This window comes from Chiloscyllium plagiosum, chromosome 17, assembly GCF_004010195.1.
Source record: "Chiloscyllium plagiosum isolate BGI_BamShark_2017 chromosome 17, ASM401019v2, whole genome shotgun sequence".
NCBI classification, from domain to species: Eukaryota; Metazoa; Chordata; class Chondrichthyes; order Orectolobiformes; family Hemiscylliidae; genus Chiloscyllium; species Chiloscyllium plagiosum.
In genome coordinates, this window is record NC_057726.1 from 61,348,179 (window position 1) to 61,363,485 (window position 15,307).

Genomic DNA, 15,307 nt, shown 5'->3' on the forward strand with positions numbered 1-15,307 from the left:
ATTTTGACTCCCTGATGCTAAATGAATGGTGATTTTTTTTCTAAGTCAGGTTGATAAGTGCTTTGGAGAGGAAATTGCAGATGGTGATTTTCCAGAGTATTTTCTGTCCTTGTCCTTCTAGATGCTAGCTGATGCAGATTTTGAAGGTGCTGTCTAAAGAAGCCTTGATGAATCTTTTGCATTTTGTAGATGGTATACATTGCTGCTGGTGTTTGTTAATGGTGGAAGGAGTAAATATTTGTCAGTGATGGCATGAAGCAGGCTGCTCTACCTTGAAAGATGTCAAGTTTCTTGGGTGATGTTGAAATTACATTCATCCAGGCAAGTGGGGATCATTCCATTACACTCCTAACTTGAGCCTTATAGCGGGCGGACAGGCTTTTGGAAGTCAGGAGTTAAGTTACTCACTGCAAGGTTCCTAGCATTTAACCTGCTCTTGTACCACAGTATTTATATGGCTAGTCTGGTCAGTTTTATGGAGAAAGTGAGGACTGCAGATGCTGGAGATCAGAGCTGAAAATGTGTTGCTGGAAAAGCGCAGCAGGTCTGGCAGCATCCAAGGAACAGAAGAATCGACGTTTCGGGCATAAGCCTGAAGAAGGGCTGATTCCTGAAGAAGGGCTTATGCCCGAAACGTCGATTCTCCTTTTCCTTGGATGCTGCCTAACCTGCTGCGCTTTTCCAGCAACACATTTTCAGCTCTGGTCAGTTTTATGGTCAATGGTAGCCCGCAGGATGTTGATAGTGGGATTTTCAGAAACTATAATACCAATAAGGACAATGGTTAGATTTCTCTTGTTGGAGATTGTCATTGCGGAGCACTTGTTTGGTGTGAATGGTATTTGCCACTTTTCAGCCCTAACTTGGATATTTTTCACATCTTGGATGTGGACTGCTTCAATATCTGAGGAATCATTAATTCTTCTGAACATTACGTTATCAGTGAACATGTCATTTCTGACTTATGTTAGAGGGAAGGTCATTGATAAAGCAGCTAAAGATGATTGGGCCTAGGACATTACCCTGAGGAACCCCTGCAGAGATGCACTGGGTACGTCCGAGTGTGGCATGTGAAATTTGGAATGGCTGCGCTAGAGCTTAGACAGAACACTAGTTTCTATTTTATTCTTACCAAAAGTCCCCAACTCTCATTTATCTATATTGAAGGTCATTTGCCAATTATGCACCCATTCATCCATTAAGTTTAATGTCTTCATGAATTTCAACATTTCTCAGTTTTGTGTCAGCCTGCTAGTTTTAAATCTTACTTTCAGTTTTCATTTTATAGTCAACTTGATATCCATTTTGTCATCTCTCCCTGACTCTACTTATCCTGATGGTAATCATTTGTCTACTTTGTGGTCCTGCATTAAAGGTATTTTGAAAATCGCAATTTCTTACATGTATCATACTCCCTACCTTCTTCACTGAAACAAAATAAAGCATGGCCTTTTCTAGAAATCACTTAGGGTACCCTAAGGGTAGCAGCAGAAATGCGGGTAATATTAAGGTCTGTTGAATTTAACAGTGGGGCTGCATTTGCATTTTCTTCCTCGGTTTCTTGCCTGCCAATAGGCATCATCGAACATCTAGTTCACTGTAATGTGGGCAGGCCTACAATGGAAAACTGCAACCAAAGAAGAGAAGATGAGGATGGGAGCAATCCATGAAGGTGAATGCAGTGGGCGGGTATGTGTGTTTGTGTGGGAGGGGATGTATGCATGGGAGGGGAATGTGTGTGTGGAGGGGGGGGGGATGTGTGTGTTGGGTGAATGTGTATGTGGGGGTATGGGAGGAATGTATGTGTGGGGTTAGGTGTGCATGGGGTGTGTGTGTGTGTGTGTATATATGTTCAGGTGGGAGGTGTGTGTGTGAAGTGTGCGCGCGTGAAGTGTGCATGCATGCATGTGTTCATTACACTGTTTTAAAGTGAGGGCACGTCCTAATCACACTTTCAGCCTCTCCTTTCCAGAGTCCCAACCAGCTCGATCTTTGAATTATGCTCTTCAACTTGAGTTTTCATTCATCACACACCACTTGTCCATTCTGATGGATCCACAACTTATTTTTTGCAATATTCAGTTGTTTTACTTGCTCCTATAGCATCCAAAATTATATGCTTGGCAAAACTTAATCATTATGCCCTCAGTTATTTTAATGCCTTTGAGCTTTACTTCTACCTTGTACTATACTCATGTTGGTTTATTATTCTTGATTTAGAAACCAATAATGAGATGTAGCTGGTGATAAAGAAGCACTCAAACTCACCCTCTGCACACGATCGCTAACTGTGAAGGTGACATAACTCTGAGGTTCAGAAGCAGGCCCTGGAGTCTGTCGGGCATACATTGAGAATCGAGGTAGTTGCCTTGTCAGCTCGAACACGTGGAACTGCATGCTGAGTAAAAATATCACAATACATCCAATTTCATTTATAGAACTCCACATTTCTTTTGCTTCTATAGTTCAACAATATAATTTTACAGCCACACTATTTCATTTGATTGACTAGGCTCTCTCAGAGCTGAGTTTTACAGTACAAGTTCTCACAGGTTATTAACTAATGTCCTGTACTTTACAGACTTACAGAAAAATTGAAACTGTTACTACTTAAACATTACTGATTGCCTTCCTTTAGGTGAGACAGTAATGCATCTACCTGCAGTGTCGGGATAGGTATATAATAACAATTAAGGAAATTTGTTATAATTAAAGTAAACCCCTTTATATACATCTTAGAAACATACAATATTCATAATAAATGAGTGTGAATTACAATAACAGTCATGCTAATAAACATTATTGACATTCCACACAAAAACTCTCCAACAGCACAAATAAATATGTACTATAGGAGCAGGATTAGGTCGCTACCATGGTGATCCATCCTTTTGCTCTCAAATCATTACCCTCTCTCCTTTCCAGTTAATGACCTTACTCCAAGCCAAATAGCAAACTCCCTTTTAATAGGAACATAGAAGTTAAAAGTTCATTTGTTTTGGTACAATTTTGAGCAATGCCACAGACTAAAAAGGTAGACAGGCCTTGGTTTAATATTTTGTCCAAAAGACAGAATTTCTAACAATACAAAACTTCTTCAGTGTGCACTGAAATATCAATGTGGTACAGCTTTAAATTTATCCTTTCAACTCAGATTGAACTGAACCAAACTGACATACTGCCTCAATAAATATCTGCATATGTACGGTCCCAAGTTACAACAGATTTGTGTAGCCTCCCTCTCCAATATTGGGCAGTTATATGTGTCTTATGCCTCGCATTTTCCCTTGAAAACAGATTGGAGGAAAATAATATACATATTATCGCTTTATAGTACAATGGAGAGTAAATATTTGCCTCCACAACGCACAACAACAAAGACTTGACAAACTACATTAGACAGGCTCATTGCATCCCATGCCATTCCATTGCTCTGTAATTTTCACATCTATGAATAGAGTTATATAGAGTTATAGAGATGTATAGCACGGAAACAGACCCTTCTGTCCAACTCGTCCATGCCGACCAGATATCCTAGCCTAATCTAGTCCCCATTCGCCTGTCCTTGGTCCATATCCCTCTAAACCCTTCCTAATGGGGGCATCTATTGAAACAAAATCAGAAATTTCTGAAAAAACTCTGCAAATCTAGCAGCATCTGTGGAGACAAAGCAGAGTTAAAATTTGAGATCCAGTGACCCTTCTTCAGAACTGGGTTCCTGAAGAAGGGTCACTGGACCCGATACACAAACTCTGTTCTCTCTCCAAACATGCTGCCAGCCTTGCTGAATTCTTCCAGCAATTTCTGATTCTATTTTTGATTTCTAGCATCCACAGTTCTTTGGTTTTCTATCTCTAATAAGTTGGCTCTAAGCTGTATTGAAGTAAAAACATTTGTAAATTACAGATTATGCCATTTATGAAGGGCACAACCAGACCTGAATCCTACTGCCCCATTGCTCACCTGTTTCTGTAGCCCACATAAGCCTTGATGTGAAGATCCACTGGAATATCTTTGGGTGGAGTGATGGGGACAAAGATTTGTCCTGAGAGATTGTGTGCACTGGGATGAACCACATGAGACTCTCCATCAAATATACCCTCAGCAAAGATAAGCACAGCCCGAATAATGGTATCTATATAAAAACACATACTTTTATAATATGAGGGAGCAATTAGATCTAAAAAGGTCACTGTATTTAACTGGAAGGAGGTGAGAAAAATAGCCTGGTGGATATAAGGGTGGAAGTAAAGTTTTCTAAGTACAGGAGATGCTTCAGCACACCACCGCATGTTGTCCAAGGAGTTCATTAACTTTTGAATAAGTTACAGGAGTTCTGTTTAAAAAATCACAAATGTGCTTCAATAAACAGTGCAAAAAGGTAAAATCACACTGGCACCTTGCAATAATCAGTTTTTCTTCTAGTGTTGTGAGTTGAGGAAAAGCTGTTTGCTAAGATACTGGCAAAACACCAATCCTCTTCCTAAAAATAGTGATATCAGAAATAATGCTTTCATTAGAATACAATTATCGTTCTCTGATTGCCACTGATCTTGCAAGTCAAAACTTTCAGATTCAACCAAACAGCAGATTCAAAAGTTATGATCATGTAAATATACAAAATGATGGATTAATGCAATATTAAATAGTCACAATTTAACTTTTAAAATTTAAATTAGAAGCCAAAAACACATATACATTCAATGCAATGTCAAATAGGCACCCTCTTCATTGATATTTTCCTGCTGTCTGCAGCTTAAAGTGTCTCAAGGCAAGGCAGACTCACCATTGGATGTAGAAATGCTCAGCTCTACATGAGGACTTTGGTTGGCAGTGTCTACATTGACAGAAAGGCTTGTTTGCAGTTGTGTATTGGCTGGAATAATGCCTATCTGTCCATCTCCTTCACCACCAAGGGCATTCAAGGCAACCTGACACAAATACAACATGTACACATTTGGTTAGCTGTATAACACATCCCTTGCTCATCAGCCACCTACTTAATGCTCTCTGTTTTGTCAGACAGTTTGCCATGCCAAAGTATTGCTTCTTATATGTGACCCTAAGAAGCAGTCCCTAGCAAAGCACAGGAGGACCTAAATTTCACTTTGCACTGTTTCATCTAGCACATCTAATCAAAGTAAAGCATGAGTTAGACACATTGTACTTGGTAGAACAGGGATAAAAGGCAAGAAAGTCGGAGAAAGAAAACTTATTTGAGCAAACCAGTTGATTGACCATATTAAAAAAATGTGGTCAGTGTGTTGATTCTTATATTTCATAACAGTTTTGAGAATGTTTTCAGCTAATGATAACTGGTATCAGTGTCAATAACTACATGGTTTAACATCCCAGCTACCTTTGAATTTTCCTCATAGTTACGCAGTTCGAGCAGCAAGTTCTGTTTCCGCTGGCTCAGCTCACGGATTAAGTCTTGTTCTGCATTTGTGTCCATCAAATTCCCTCTCATCTCCCGATCGGCAGGCAGATAACCTCGAACTATGGTGTGAAAGACAAGAAATTTAGACCAGCAATTTCTCATTTTCTTATGAACACCCAGATGAAGATTTCAGCCAAGTGGGTATTTCTTATAATTGACAGTGGACAATATAGGCTGAATTTTGACTGGGGGTGGCAACTAATAGTCCAGTAATTTTCTTGAACAGGGAAATCCATTATAATCGAAGAGGTGCCTGGCCACTCACTAGTGGGAGAAGAGGCCACTACTGGGACTATAGGTCCTCCCCAACACAAGCATATGGTAATAGGGTCCTGACAACATTAAATCCAGATTGGCATGACTTGAAAGGCTGAATAACCCATGCCAACTCCTATTTTCCATGCTTCTATGACACAAGAAGTGTGTGCAGATCGGGTGCTGGGTGAACAGGGCAGGAAAGTGACAATTGCAGTAGAGAGCAGGAAGAATGCCTTTTTTGTATCAATTCTCATGGTCAGGAAGGAGAGATCATATCCAGAATGAGGCACAGCCCATGTTAGCATGTAGTTTGGGACTTTGGAGGCAGCTCAAGAATTCAGTGCAGAGAGGAAGGGGTGCTTTTCACCTGATTTTTTGGCTCATAGTTTGTTAGGTTTGTTTTAAAACAGAATAAATTGAAGTCCAGGATCAGGGGTCCAGCACAAAACAAAGTGAGATAATTGGAAAACTGTATGTTCATTGATTGGTAATTTGCTAATTTAGCTGCTAATCTGATCATCGATAAATTACTTCAGATTGAAGGCAAATAGGAGAAATGTTTACAGATTACAAACTAAAAAACCAGTAGGAATTTTCTAAAAAACAAGTTAAGAATTAAGTACAAAGGAACCTTGATTATCCGAATGAGATGGGGGCACTATTTTATTCAGATAATTGATTATTCGGTTAATTGATTCAAAGCCTCTCCTCTGAGGCTCGGAGTTTTTGGAAGTTTCCTTTTTCCTCGCTCCGCCTGCCTTGATCTCTTTCGCTGTCTCAGGGTTTGTTTCTGAGCAGACACACACTTGTGTGTAAGGGACCTGCAGCATTGCTGAAGCTTCCCACCACTTCCCCCCACCCCCCATCAGTTCAATTGGGTTGACACAGCGAGTGCTTCCTCAGACTGCTCCCATTCAGGACATTAGGCAGGAGCACACCGCACGGAAGTCCCTGGCATCCGCTTCCACCCAACCCCCATCCCCCCCCATTGACCTACCTAACCCTGTCCAACCCCNGACCCCTGTCTGACCCTGTCCAACTCCCCAACCCTGTCCAAATCCCCAACTCTGTCCACCCCGCACCCCTGTCCAACTCCACCCTGCCTGCCTCCGCCCTCACCCACATTCCCCCTCCAAGCAGTAAGACTGCTGCTGCCTTTGAAGGGTGAGGCTCCAAATAGCGCGCACACACACTCAACTTTTTACTCCACTTTTTGTCAAGTTCCACCTTGCCCTGTACAGGACAATGTTAGAGAGATTATCTGGGGAAGGGGCGGGGTCAGGGTACACCCCTGTGTAGAACTCCAGGGAAAGTGTGGGGAGAGAGAGGGAGAGGGGACGGGCGGTCAGTCATTTGGAGATGGTCCCTGGACTCCCATCAATGTCCAGGACTGTCTTCCTCAGCATTTCAGTAAGCAGAGTTCGTTTTTAATCATTGTAAACAAAAGGCGCGATCAGTGTTGGAAACACCTCTTTGATGTAATGTTTCTATAGGAGCCTGGAGATCTCACTCTGATAATCTGATATTCAGGTAATTGGTATTCCAATAATCGAGGTTCCTCTGTACATAAAATAGGGATGCAGGTCTAGGGTGATGTATCGTATCTATATGATTTGAGAGCTGGTGGAACCTATTGTGTTTCATAGTGATTACATCTGTGGCAAGTAGTGGTCACTTGAGGAACTCCAGCTCAGAGTGGAAGAGCTGGAGTCTGAGCTTCGAAAACTGCAACACATCAGGGTAAGGAAGAGTAACCTGAATGCTGTGAGTCAGGAGGCAGTTATACTGTCTGATTAATTACTTCAAATTCGGTCAGTGTTCAGGGACAGGAGGGTGTTATTATGAGCGAGGCTAGTAGAGGCATACAGGACACAGTACTGGAACAAACCACAACCCCTGAGCTTGTCTAACAGGTTTCAGATTGTTGCTCATTGTGTGGATGAGGGTGGGAGCTGTAAGTAGGATGTGCAAACTGACCATCGCACTCTGGTATAGAAAGCCATTCAAGAGCTGGGAGAAAAGAGAAATGTAGTCGTAATTAGGGGTCGTATAAACAGAGGAAAAGACACTGTTCTCTGTGACCAGGATCAAGAGTCTCAAAAGCTGTGCCGAATGCATGGTGCCCAGGTTCAGGATATCTCACCTGGGCTACAGAGGAACTTGGAGCAGGAAGACAAAGATCCAGTTGTTGTAATCTACATAGGAACCAATGATATATGTAGAAAGTGATTCTGGTGAGAAAATATGAGCAGCTAGAGGCTAAATTAAAAAGAAGTACCGAAAAGGTAATAATCTCCACATTACTGCATCAGCCACGAGCTAATTGGCACAGGATCAACAAGATTAAAGAGGTAAATATGTTGTTCAAAGATTTAGGAGAAATGGGTTTAAATTCAGAGGACATTGGAACCTATACCGAGGAAGGAGGGAGCTGTTCCGATAAAGATGGTTTGCAGGGCGGGGATGGGTGGAATCAGTTGCCTGCAAAGTTTTAAAATGGTTACTGATGTGGTAGATTGTTAGCAGAGAATAAAAAGAGACAAAATGTGTGCATCTCATATCGCACCAAAAAAACCATAAGTCTTGGGAAATTCAATAATAAAACAAATTTAAAAGCTTTGTTTATCTGAGTGGCCAGAATGCTCAGGATAAGGTAGACAAACCAATTGTGCAAATTGAGTTAAATCAAAGCTCTTCAAAATTCATTTTTGGGATGCGGGCATTGCTGGCTGGCCTTGAAAAGGTGGTGATGAGCTACCTTCTTCAACTGCTGCAGTCCATCTCCTGTGAGTTGACCTACAATGCTGTTAGGGAGGGAATTCCAGGATTTTGACCCAGCAATAGTGAAGGAACATTAATATATTTCCAAGTTCAGAATGGTGTGTGGCTTGAAGAGGAACATGAGGTTGGTGGTGATCCAATGTATCTGCTCCATTGTACTTCTAGGTGGAAGTGGTCATGGGTTTGGAAGGTGCTGTTTGTGGATCTTTGGTGGATTTCTGCAGTGTATCTTATAGATAGTGCACACTACTGCTACTGGGTGATGGTGGTGGATGGAGTGGATGTAGTGTCAATCAAGTGGGCTACTTTGTCCTGGATGTGGTCAACCATCTTGAGTACTGTTGGAGCTACACCCATCTAAGTAAGTGGGGAATATTCTATCACACTCCTAACTTGTGCCTTGTAGACAATCGATAGAGTATGGGGAGTCAGGAGGTGACTGCTCGCTGCTGTATTCCTAGCCCCTAATATGCTCTTGGAGCCACTGTGTTTATGTGGTGAGTCCAGCGGAGTTTCTGGTCAATGGTAACCTTCAGGATGTTGATTTTAGAGGATTCAGTGATGGTAACACGACTGTGGCGGTGATTAGATTGTCACTTGTTGGAGAGTGTGATAGCCTGCATTTGTGTGGCATGAATGTTATTTGTCACTTATCGGCCCAAGCCTGGATACTGTCCAGATCTTGTTGCATTTGAACATGGATTACTTCAATATCTGAGTCGTCGTGAATGATACTGAACATTGTGCAATCATTAGCGAATGTCCCTACTTCTGACTTTATAATGGAGAGAAGGTCACTGTTTGAACAGCTGAAGATGGTTGGGCCTAAGACACTATTCTGAGGAACTCCAGTCACAAGGACTTTAAACTAATTGTGTAGGGAGCTGATACAATTCTTTAAGGAGAAAATGAGCAAGTTAGATATAGCAGAGCTAGGAGATGTGATCTATCTAGATTGCTCAGAGGCGTTTGACAAGGTGCCACAATAGGAGGCTGCTCAATAAGGTAAAATCCTGTTACGGGCAAGGAACTGTCATGAATAGAGGATTGGCTGATTGGCAGAAGGCAGAGAGTGGGGATAAACAGTCCTTTTTCAGGATGGCAGCTAGTGACTGTGGTGGACTTCCACAGCGGTCAGTTTTGAGATCACATCCATTCATGTTGCATATTAACAATCTAAATATTGTTGCTAAGTTTTCAGATAACACAAAGGTAGATGGAGGAACAGGCTGTGTTGAGGAGGCTAGAGAAGGACTTTGACAGGCTAGGAAAGTAGGTAAAGAAATGGCAGAAAGAATACAATGTGGGAAAGTGTGGGGTTATACACTTTAGTAGAAAGTGTAAAGGCATAGACTATTTTTTAAATGGGGAAAGGTTTTGGAAATCTGAAGCACAAAGGAAATCTGAAGCAGTCCTAGTTCAAGATTCTCTTAAGATTAATAAGCAGGTTCAGTTGGCAGTTAGGAAGGCAAATGCAACGCAAATATTCATTTGGAGAGGGCTAGAATACGAGAGCAAAGCCGTACTGCTGAGGCTATACAAGGCTCAGGTCAGACAGTATTTAGAATACTGTGAGCAACTTTGGGCCCCATATCGAGGGAAAGATGTGCTAGCCTTGGAGGCAGTCCAGAGAAGATTTACAAGAATGATCCTGTGGATCGACAGAGTATGGGGAGTCAGGAGGTGACTGCTCGCTGCTGTATTACTAGCCGCTGATATGCTCTTGGAGCCACTGTGTTTATGTGGTGAGTCCAGTTGAGTTTCTGGTCAATGATAACCCTCAGGATGTTGATTGTAGAGGATTCAGTGATGGTAACACGATTGAATTTCAAGTGACGATGGTAACACGATTGAATTACAAGTGGCGGTGATTAGACTGTCACTTGTTGGAGAGAGTGATAGCAGTTGGGGTCTCTGGGTCTGTATACAATAGAGTTTAAAAGGACATGTGGTGTATCACTTTGAAACTTACATAATATTGAGAGGCCTGGAGAGAGTGGATGTGAGGAACATGTTTCCATTAATAGGAGAGTAGGACTCAAGTGTACAGCCTCCGAGTGAAGGGGCAATTCTTTAGAACTGAGATGAGAAGGAATTTCTTCAATCAGAGGATGGCAAATCTGGAAATCTGCCAGAGAAGGCTGTGGTGGCCAAATCATTGAGTCTATTTAAGATGGAGATAGATAAGTTCTTGATTAGTAAGGGAATTAAAGGTTATGGGGAGAACATAGGTGAATGGGGCTGAGAAACATATCAGCCATATTTGCGTGGTGGAGCAGATTCGCTAGATCAAATGGCCTAACTCTGCTCCTATATCTTGTGGTCTTGTCTTTTATGTAGAGCTTCGGAATAGGGGACAGAATCCTGCCAGACCACGGGGCCCAAAAAGTAATCTTCCCCTTCACACTGCCAACCTTTGCCCATCCAACAGACTGCCAGGCAGAACATTTAACGCCAAGTAAAATTTCACAGGAGGTGAAAGGCAGCTTTGCTTACAGAAGGATTAGGTTGGGATAGAAGTAACATTTTGGATATGGTGCCCAATTTTACTCCCACACCTTCAATCCTCTGCCATCCTATTCTTAAGAGCTGTAAGATTCTTGCACGTCTATCAACAGGTTATTTGACCATACATTGCAGCACATGTGGGGAAGTGGGGGAAGATGGGGTCATTACCAATATATGCTGATAATTCATACCATCAAAAGAACAACAGAAAGGAGGAATGCTATTTTCATCCTTTTCAACCTTAGTGCACTGTCTTACAGATACCATAATCAGTTGCGATGAACCAGTTTGATGCAGAGCACAGATCTAGTTCATACTACTTGATCTGTATATCTTATTATTATCTCAGGAACCTCATCGATTTCCCAATACACAATATAGTACAATGGATTAATGGTGAATTTCTGATCAGAATTCACTCCAGTCAGCAAAAGATGCATAGTTTACCTTCCCCTTCAACTGAGCAGCAGATGAGCTGCGATTGTCCATCCATCCTGTAGTCTTCCTCCACAATTCCAGCAACAGAGGAGGTGAAGTTGTCCTTGAAGATGACCTCACCAGTACGATCACTGCGTGCATCAATCTGCCAGATAATTCAAAGACAGTACATCAATAATGAACATTAATCTTAATGCCAACAATACAGATGATAAGAAGTATATTTTGCATTTCTGACTAAGTTCCTTCCCCTTTTCCAAGGTCTGATGTCAAAGAGAGAACCATTGCTCATCCTCTGCCTTTTTATAGAAGGTTAACAGGTGCATGAGGGAATTTTAATCGCCCTGTCTAATTTTACCTCCCTGGAAGAAAGTGCATTCCTGAAAGGCAGAGATGTATTAAATGCAGAATGAGATCGTGTAGCTATTAATCATATTTATCTGATAAATTATCACCAAGATTTATATTACACATGACTATCCAGTACACTGCCACTACAATACATGAGGTATGGAATTACTGATAACAACACTGGGGGAATGGGAAATTGTACAAAGTTAAAAGATGGTCTGACATTAAATACAGCTAATTGAAGAAAAGTCAATGGCAAATCAGTGGGACGTTAGATTCTGTCCCCACCCAGAGCGTGGTGGATGCCAGGAATTCAGTATCTATAAATTTTTTGGTGCCAATGTGCTGTACAGTCAAAGCTTCAAGAGAATCAGAGGGCAGAGATGGCTGTATAGCAGCCATTACTGAGGAGAAGATGCTTGGAAAGCTGAAAGTTCTGAAGGTGGATAAATGACCTGGATCAGATGTACTGCACCCCAGAGTTCTGTAGGAGATAGCTGAGGAGATTGTAGTGATCTTTCAGGAATTACTGGAGTCAAGGATGATCCCAGAGGACTGGAAAATGGCTAACGGAACATCTATGTTTAAGAAAGGAGAAAGACAGAGGGAGGAAAATTATAGGCTGGTTACTTTGACATCAATCATTGCTAAGATTTTACAGTCCATTATTAAGGATGAGATTGTGGAGTGCTTGGAAGTGCACGGTAAAATAGGGATTCAGCATGGCTTTAACAAAGAGATGTCACACCTGACAAATGTGTTAGAATTCTTTGAGGAGGTAATAATGAGCAAGTTAGACAAATAAGAACATAGTGGGTGTGATCTATTTGGATTTCCAGAAGGCCTTTGACAAGGTGCTGCACAAGATGCTGCTAAATATGATAAGAACCCATGGTGTTAGGGGCAAGGTACTGGCATGGATAGAGAACTGGCTGACTGGCAGAAGGTAGAGAGTGGGATAAAGGGGTCTCTTTCAGGATGGCAGCCAGTGACTAGCGGAGTTTCGCAGGCATTTACAATCTGGACGGGGGATTTGAAGGTATTGTTGCCAAGTCTGCAGATGACAAAAAGATAGGTGGAGGGACAAGTAGTTTTGGGGAGAGATTAGGAGAGTGGGCAAAGAAGTGACAGATGGAATATAATGTGGGAAAGTGTGCAGTTACAGGTTTTGGTAGAAGCACATGAATACAGGTGTAGACTATTTTCTAAATTGCGAAAGGCTTTGGAAAACTGAAGTAAAAAGGGACTTAGCAGTCCTAGTTCAAGATTCTCTTAAGGTTAACATGCAGTTAGGAAGGTAAATACAATGTTAGCATTCATTTCAAAAGGGGTAGAATACAAAAGCAGGAATGTGCTGCTGAGGCTATACAGACTGCAATTGGAATATTGTGAGCAGTATTGAGCTCCATCTTCTAAGGATGGATATGCTGGCCTTGGAGGGGATCCAGAGGAGGTTTACAGGAACAATCCCAGGAATGAAAGGCTTGTCATATGAGAAGCAGGTGGTGACTCTGGGACTGAAATCAATGCATATTTAGAAGGATGAAGCAGATGTCTCTTTGACACTTACCAAATATTGAGACATCTGTATAGAGTGGATGCGGAAATGATTAGATTAGATTGGATTAGATTAGATTACTTACAGTGTGCAAACAGGCCCTTCGGCCCAACAAGTCCACACCGACCCGCCGAAGCGCAACCCACCCATTCCCCGATGTTTCCACTAGTAGGAGATTTACAAGGATGTTGCCAGGGTTGGAGGATTTGAGCTACAGGGAGAGGCTGAACAGGCTGGAGCTGTTTTCCCTGGAGCGTCAGAGGCTGAGGGGTGACCTTATAGAGGTTTACAAAATTATAAGGGGCATGGATGGGGTACATAGACAAAGTCTATTCCCTGGGGTTGGAGGGTCCAGAACTAGAGAGCATAGGTTTAGGGTGAGAGGGAAAAGATATAAAAGAGACCTAAGGAGCAACCATTTCACACAGAGGTTGGTACATGTATGGAATGAGCTGCAGAGGAAGTGGTGGAAGCTGGTGCAATTGCAACATTTAAGAGACATTTGGATGGGTATATGAATAGAAGGGGTTTGGAGGGATATGGGCTGGGTGCTGGCAGGTGGGACTAGATTAGGGTGGGATATCTGGTCGGCATGGACGGGTTGGACTGAAGGGTCTGTTTCCATGCTGCACATCTCTATGACTCTAGGAGAGATGAGGATCTGAGGGCCAAGGGACAACCTTTAGAACTGAGACCCTTCAAATCAGAGTGGTGAATCTGTGAAACTTATTGCCACAGAAGGCAAATGTCACTGAATCTATGCAAGGCAGTGAAAGATAGGCTTTTGATTGGGAAGGAGACCACAGGCTAAGGGGAGATGGCAGGAGAATGGGACTGACAAGCATATCAGCCATGGTCGAATTGCAGAACAGATTCAATGGGCTAAAGGGTCTAATTCTGCTCCTATTTGTTATTTTATTGTAATTTCTGGCCGCATCTCCAAGACCAGTTTCCTGCATTGGTGAACTCATGTTCTCTAATGCCACAGACTGTGAAAAGCCTTGGAGCAGAGGACAGCTAAACAGTGGGTGCAGAATACCATATGTCTCACATTGCTTGTTTGGTTTCTGCATCTTATCTACTCCGCCAATACTTGTAGCTTCAACTGATTTCATATTTTCTGCCAACTTTTTGTCGCCTGTCAATATTTTGACCTTTCGTTTTCAAGAAAGGTCTGATTGGCATTGAAGTAATGATTAGCTCCATTATCTATTCAGACAGCTTGGTTTCCAAAATGAATCGTAGCACCTGCTAATGAACTGATTGACTGATTCCTGTTTTCTGTTAAAGCAACTATCTCCAAATGGCAAACTCTGTAGTTTACCTGTGTACAAAGCTAATCCTCCTGCACATCCCACAGTACATCGGGGTCATTCTGATCATCCTCAGACAGGTCCAAAGTAGTGACTTTATGCAGTCTCTCATTTCCAATGGTTATCTTAGGTTTGACTTGTTTATTCAGTTCTGTGGCTGATAAAATTTGAAAGGCACAATTTTATCCTTTGATTATAAAGCCTTAATTTGGATATGACATCAGTGACCTTTCCATTTATGCTGGGCAGTTTGATAGTCATCTTCCTGATGTTCCCTTCCTTTTACATCATCCTTGACTTAGAGGGTTTGTAAGTTCTCCGAAGAGATATTTGGCAATGTTACTGCATTTATTTTTTTTTAGTTCTCTTCATTATTTTTATACTGGTTGCAGTTCAGGTTTTTGTCATACTCCCGGTGGCAGCGTTTTCCCATTTCATGCTCTTTTTGTCTTACTGCGCAATGGCCCCCAAGAACTCTTTAAAAGATCTTTCCTGCCTGACTCAAAGCCAACTGCTGAGGACAAAGCTAAACCAACTCACTGTTCACCAATCTGGCAATCCCATACTTAGGTATACCCTGTTCTCCAAAATGGTCTGCAGCGTTCGGAGACTTTGTCTCCTAGATTTTCAAAGGACATAGAGATTCTGCTTTTACTGTAG

At 42.0% G+C, this 15,307-nt stretch overlaps 1 protein-coding gene across 4 annotated transcripts in view; it reads right to left on the minus strand.

Moving 5' to 3' along the window:
- The window catches only part of bbs2 (Bardet-Biedl syndrome 2), an 89,383-nt gene that overhangs the window by 21,184 nt on the left and 52,892 nt on the right, over positions 1–15,307 (minus strand). For all 4 annotated transcript variants that reach the window (XM_043707298.1, XM_043707300.1, XM_043707297.1 and 1 more), the window contains 5 exons: positions 11,435–11,570; positions 5,360–5,499; positions 4,787–4,931; positions 3,964–4,135; positions 2,269–2,398 (listed from right to left, as the gene is read on the minus strand). In XM_043707298.1, the coding sequence (XP_043563233.1) occupies positions 2,269–2,398; positions 3,964–4,135; positions 4,787–4,931; positions 5,360–5,499; positions 11,435–11,570 (723 nt within the window). The remainder of the gene's footprint in view (positions 1–2,268; positions 2,399–3,963; positions 4,136–4,786; positions 4,932–5,359; positions 5,500–11,434; positions 11,571–15,307) is intronic.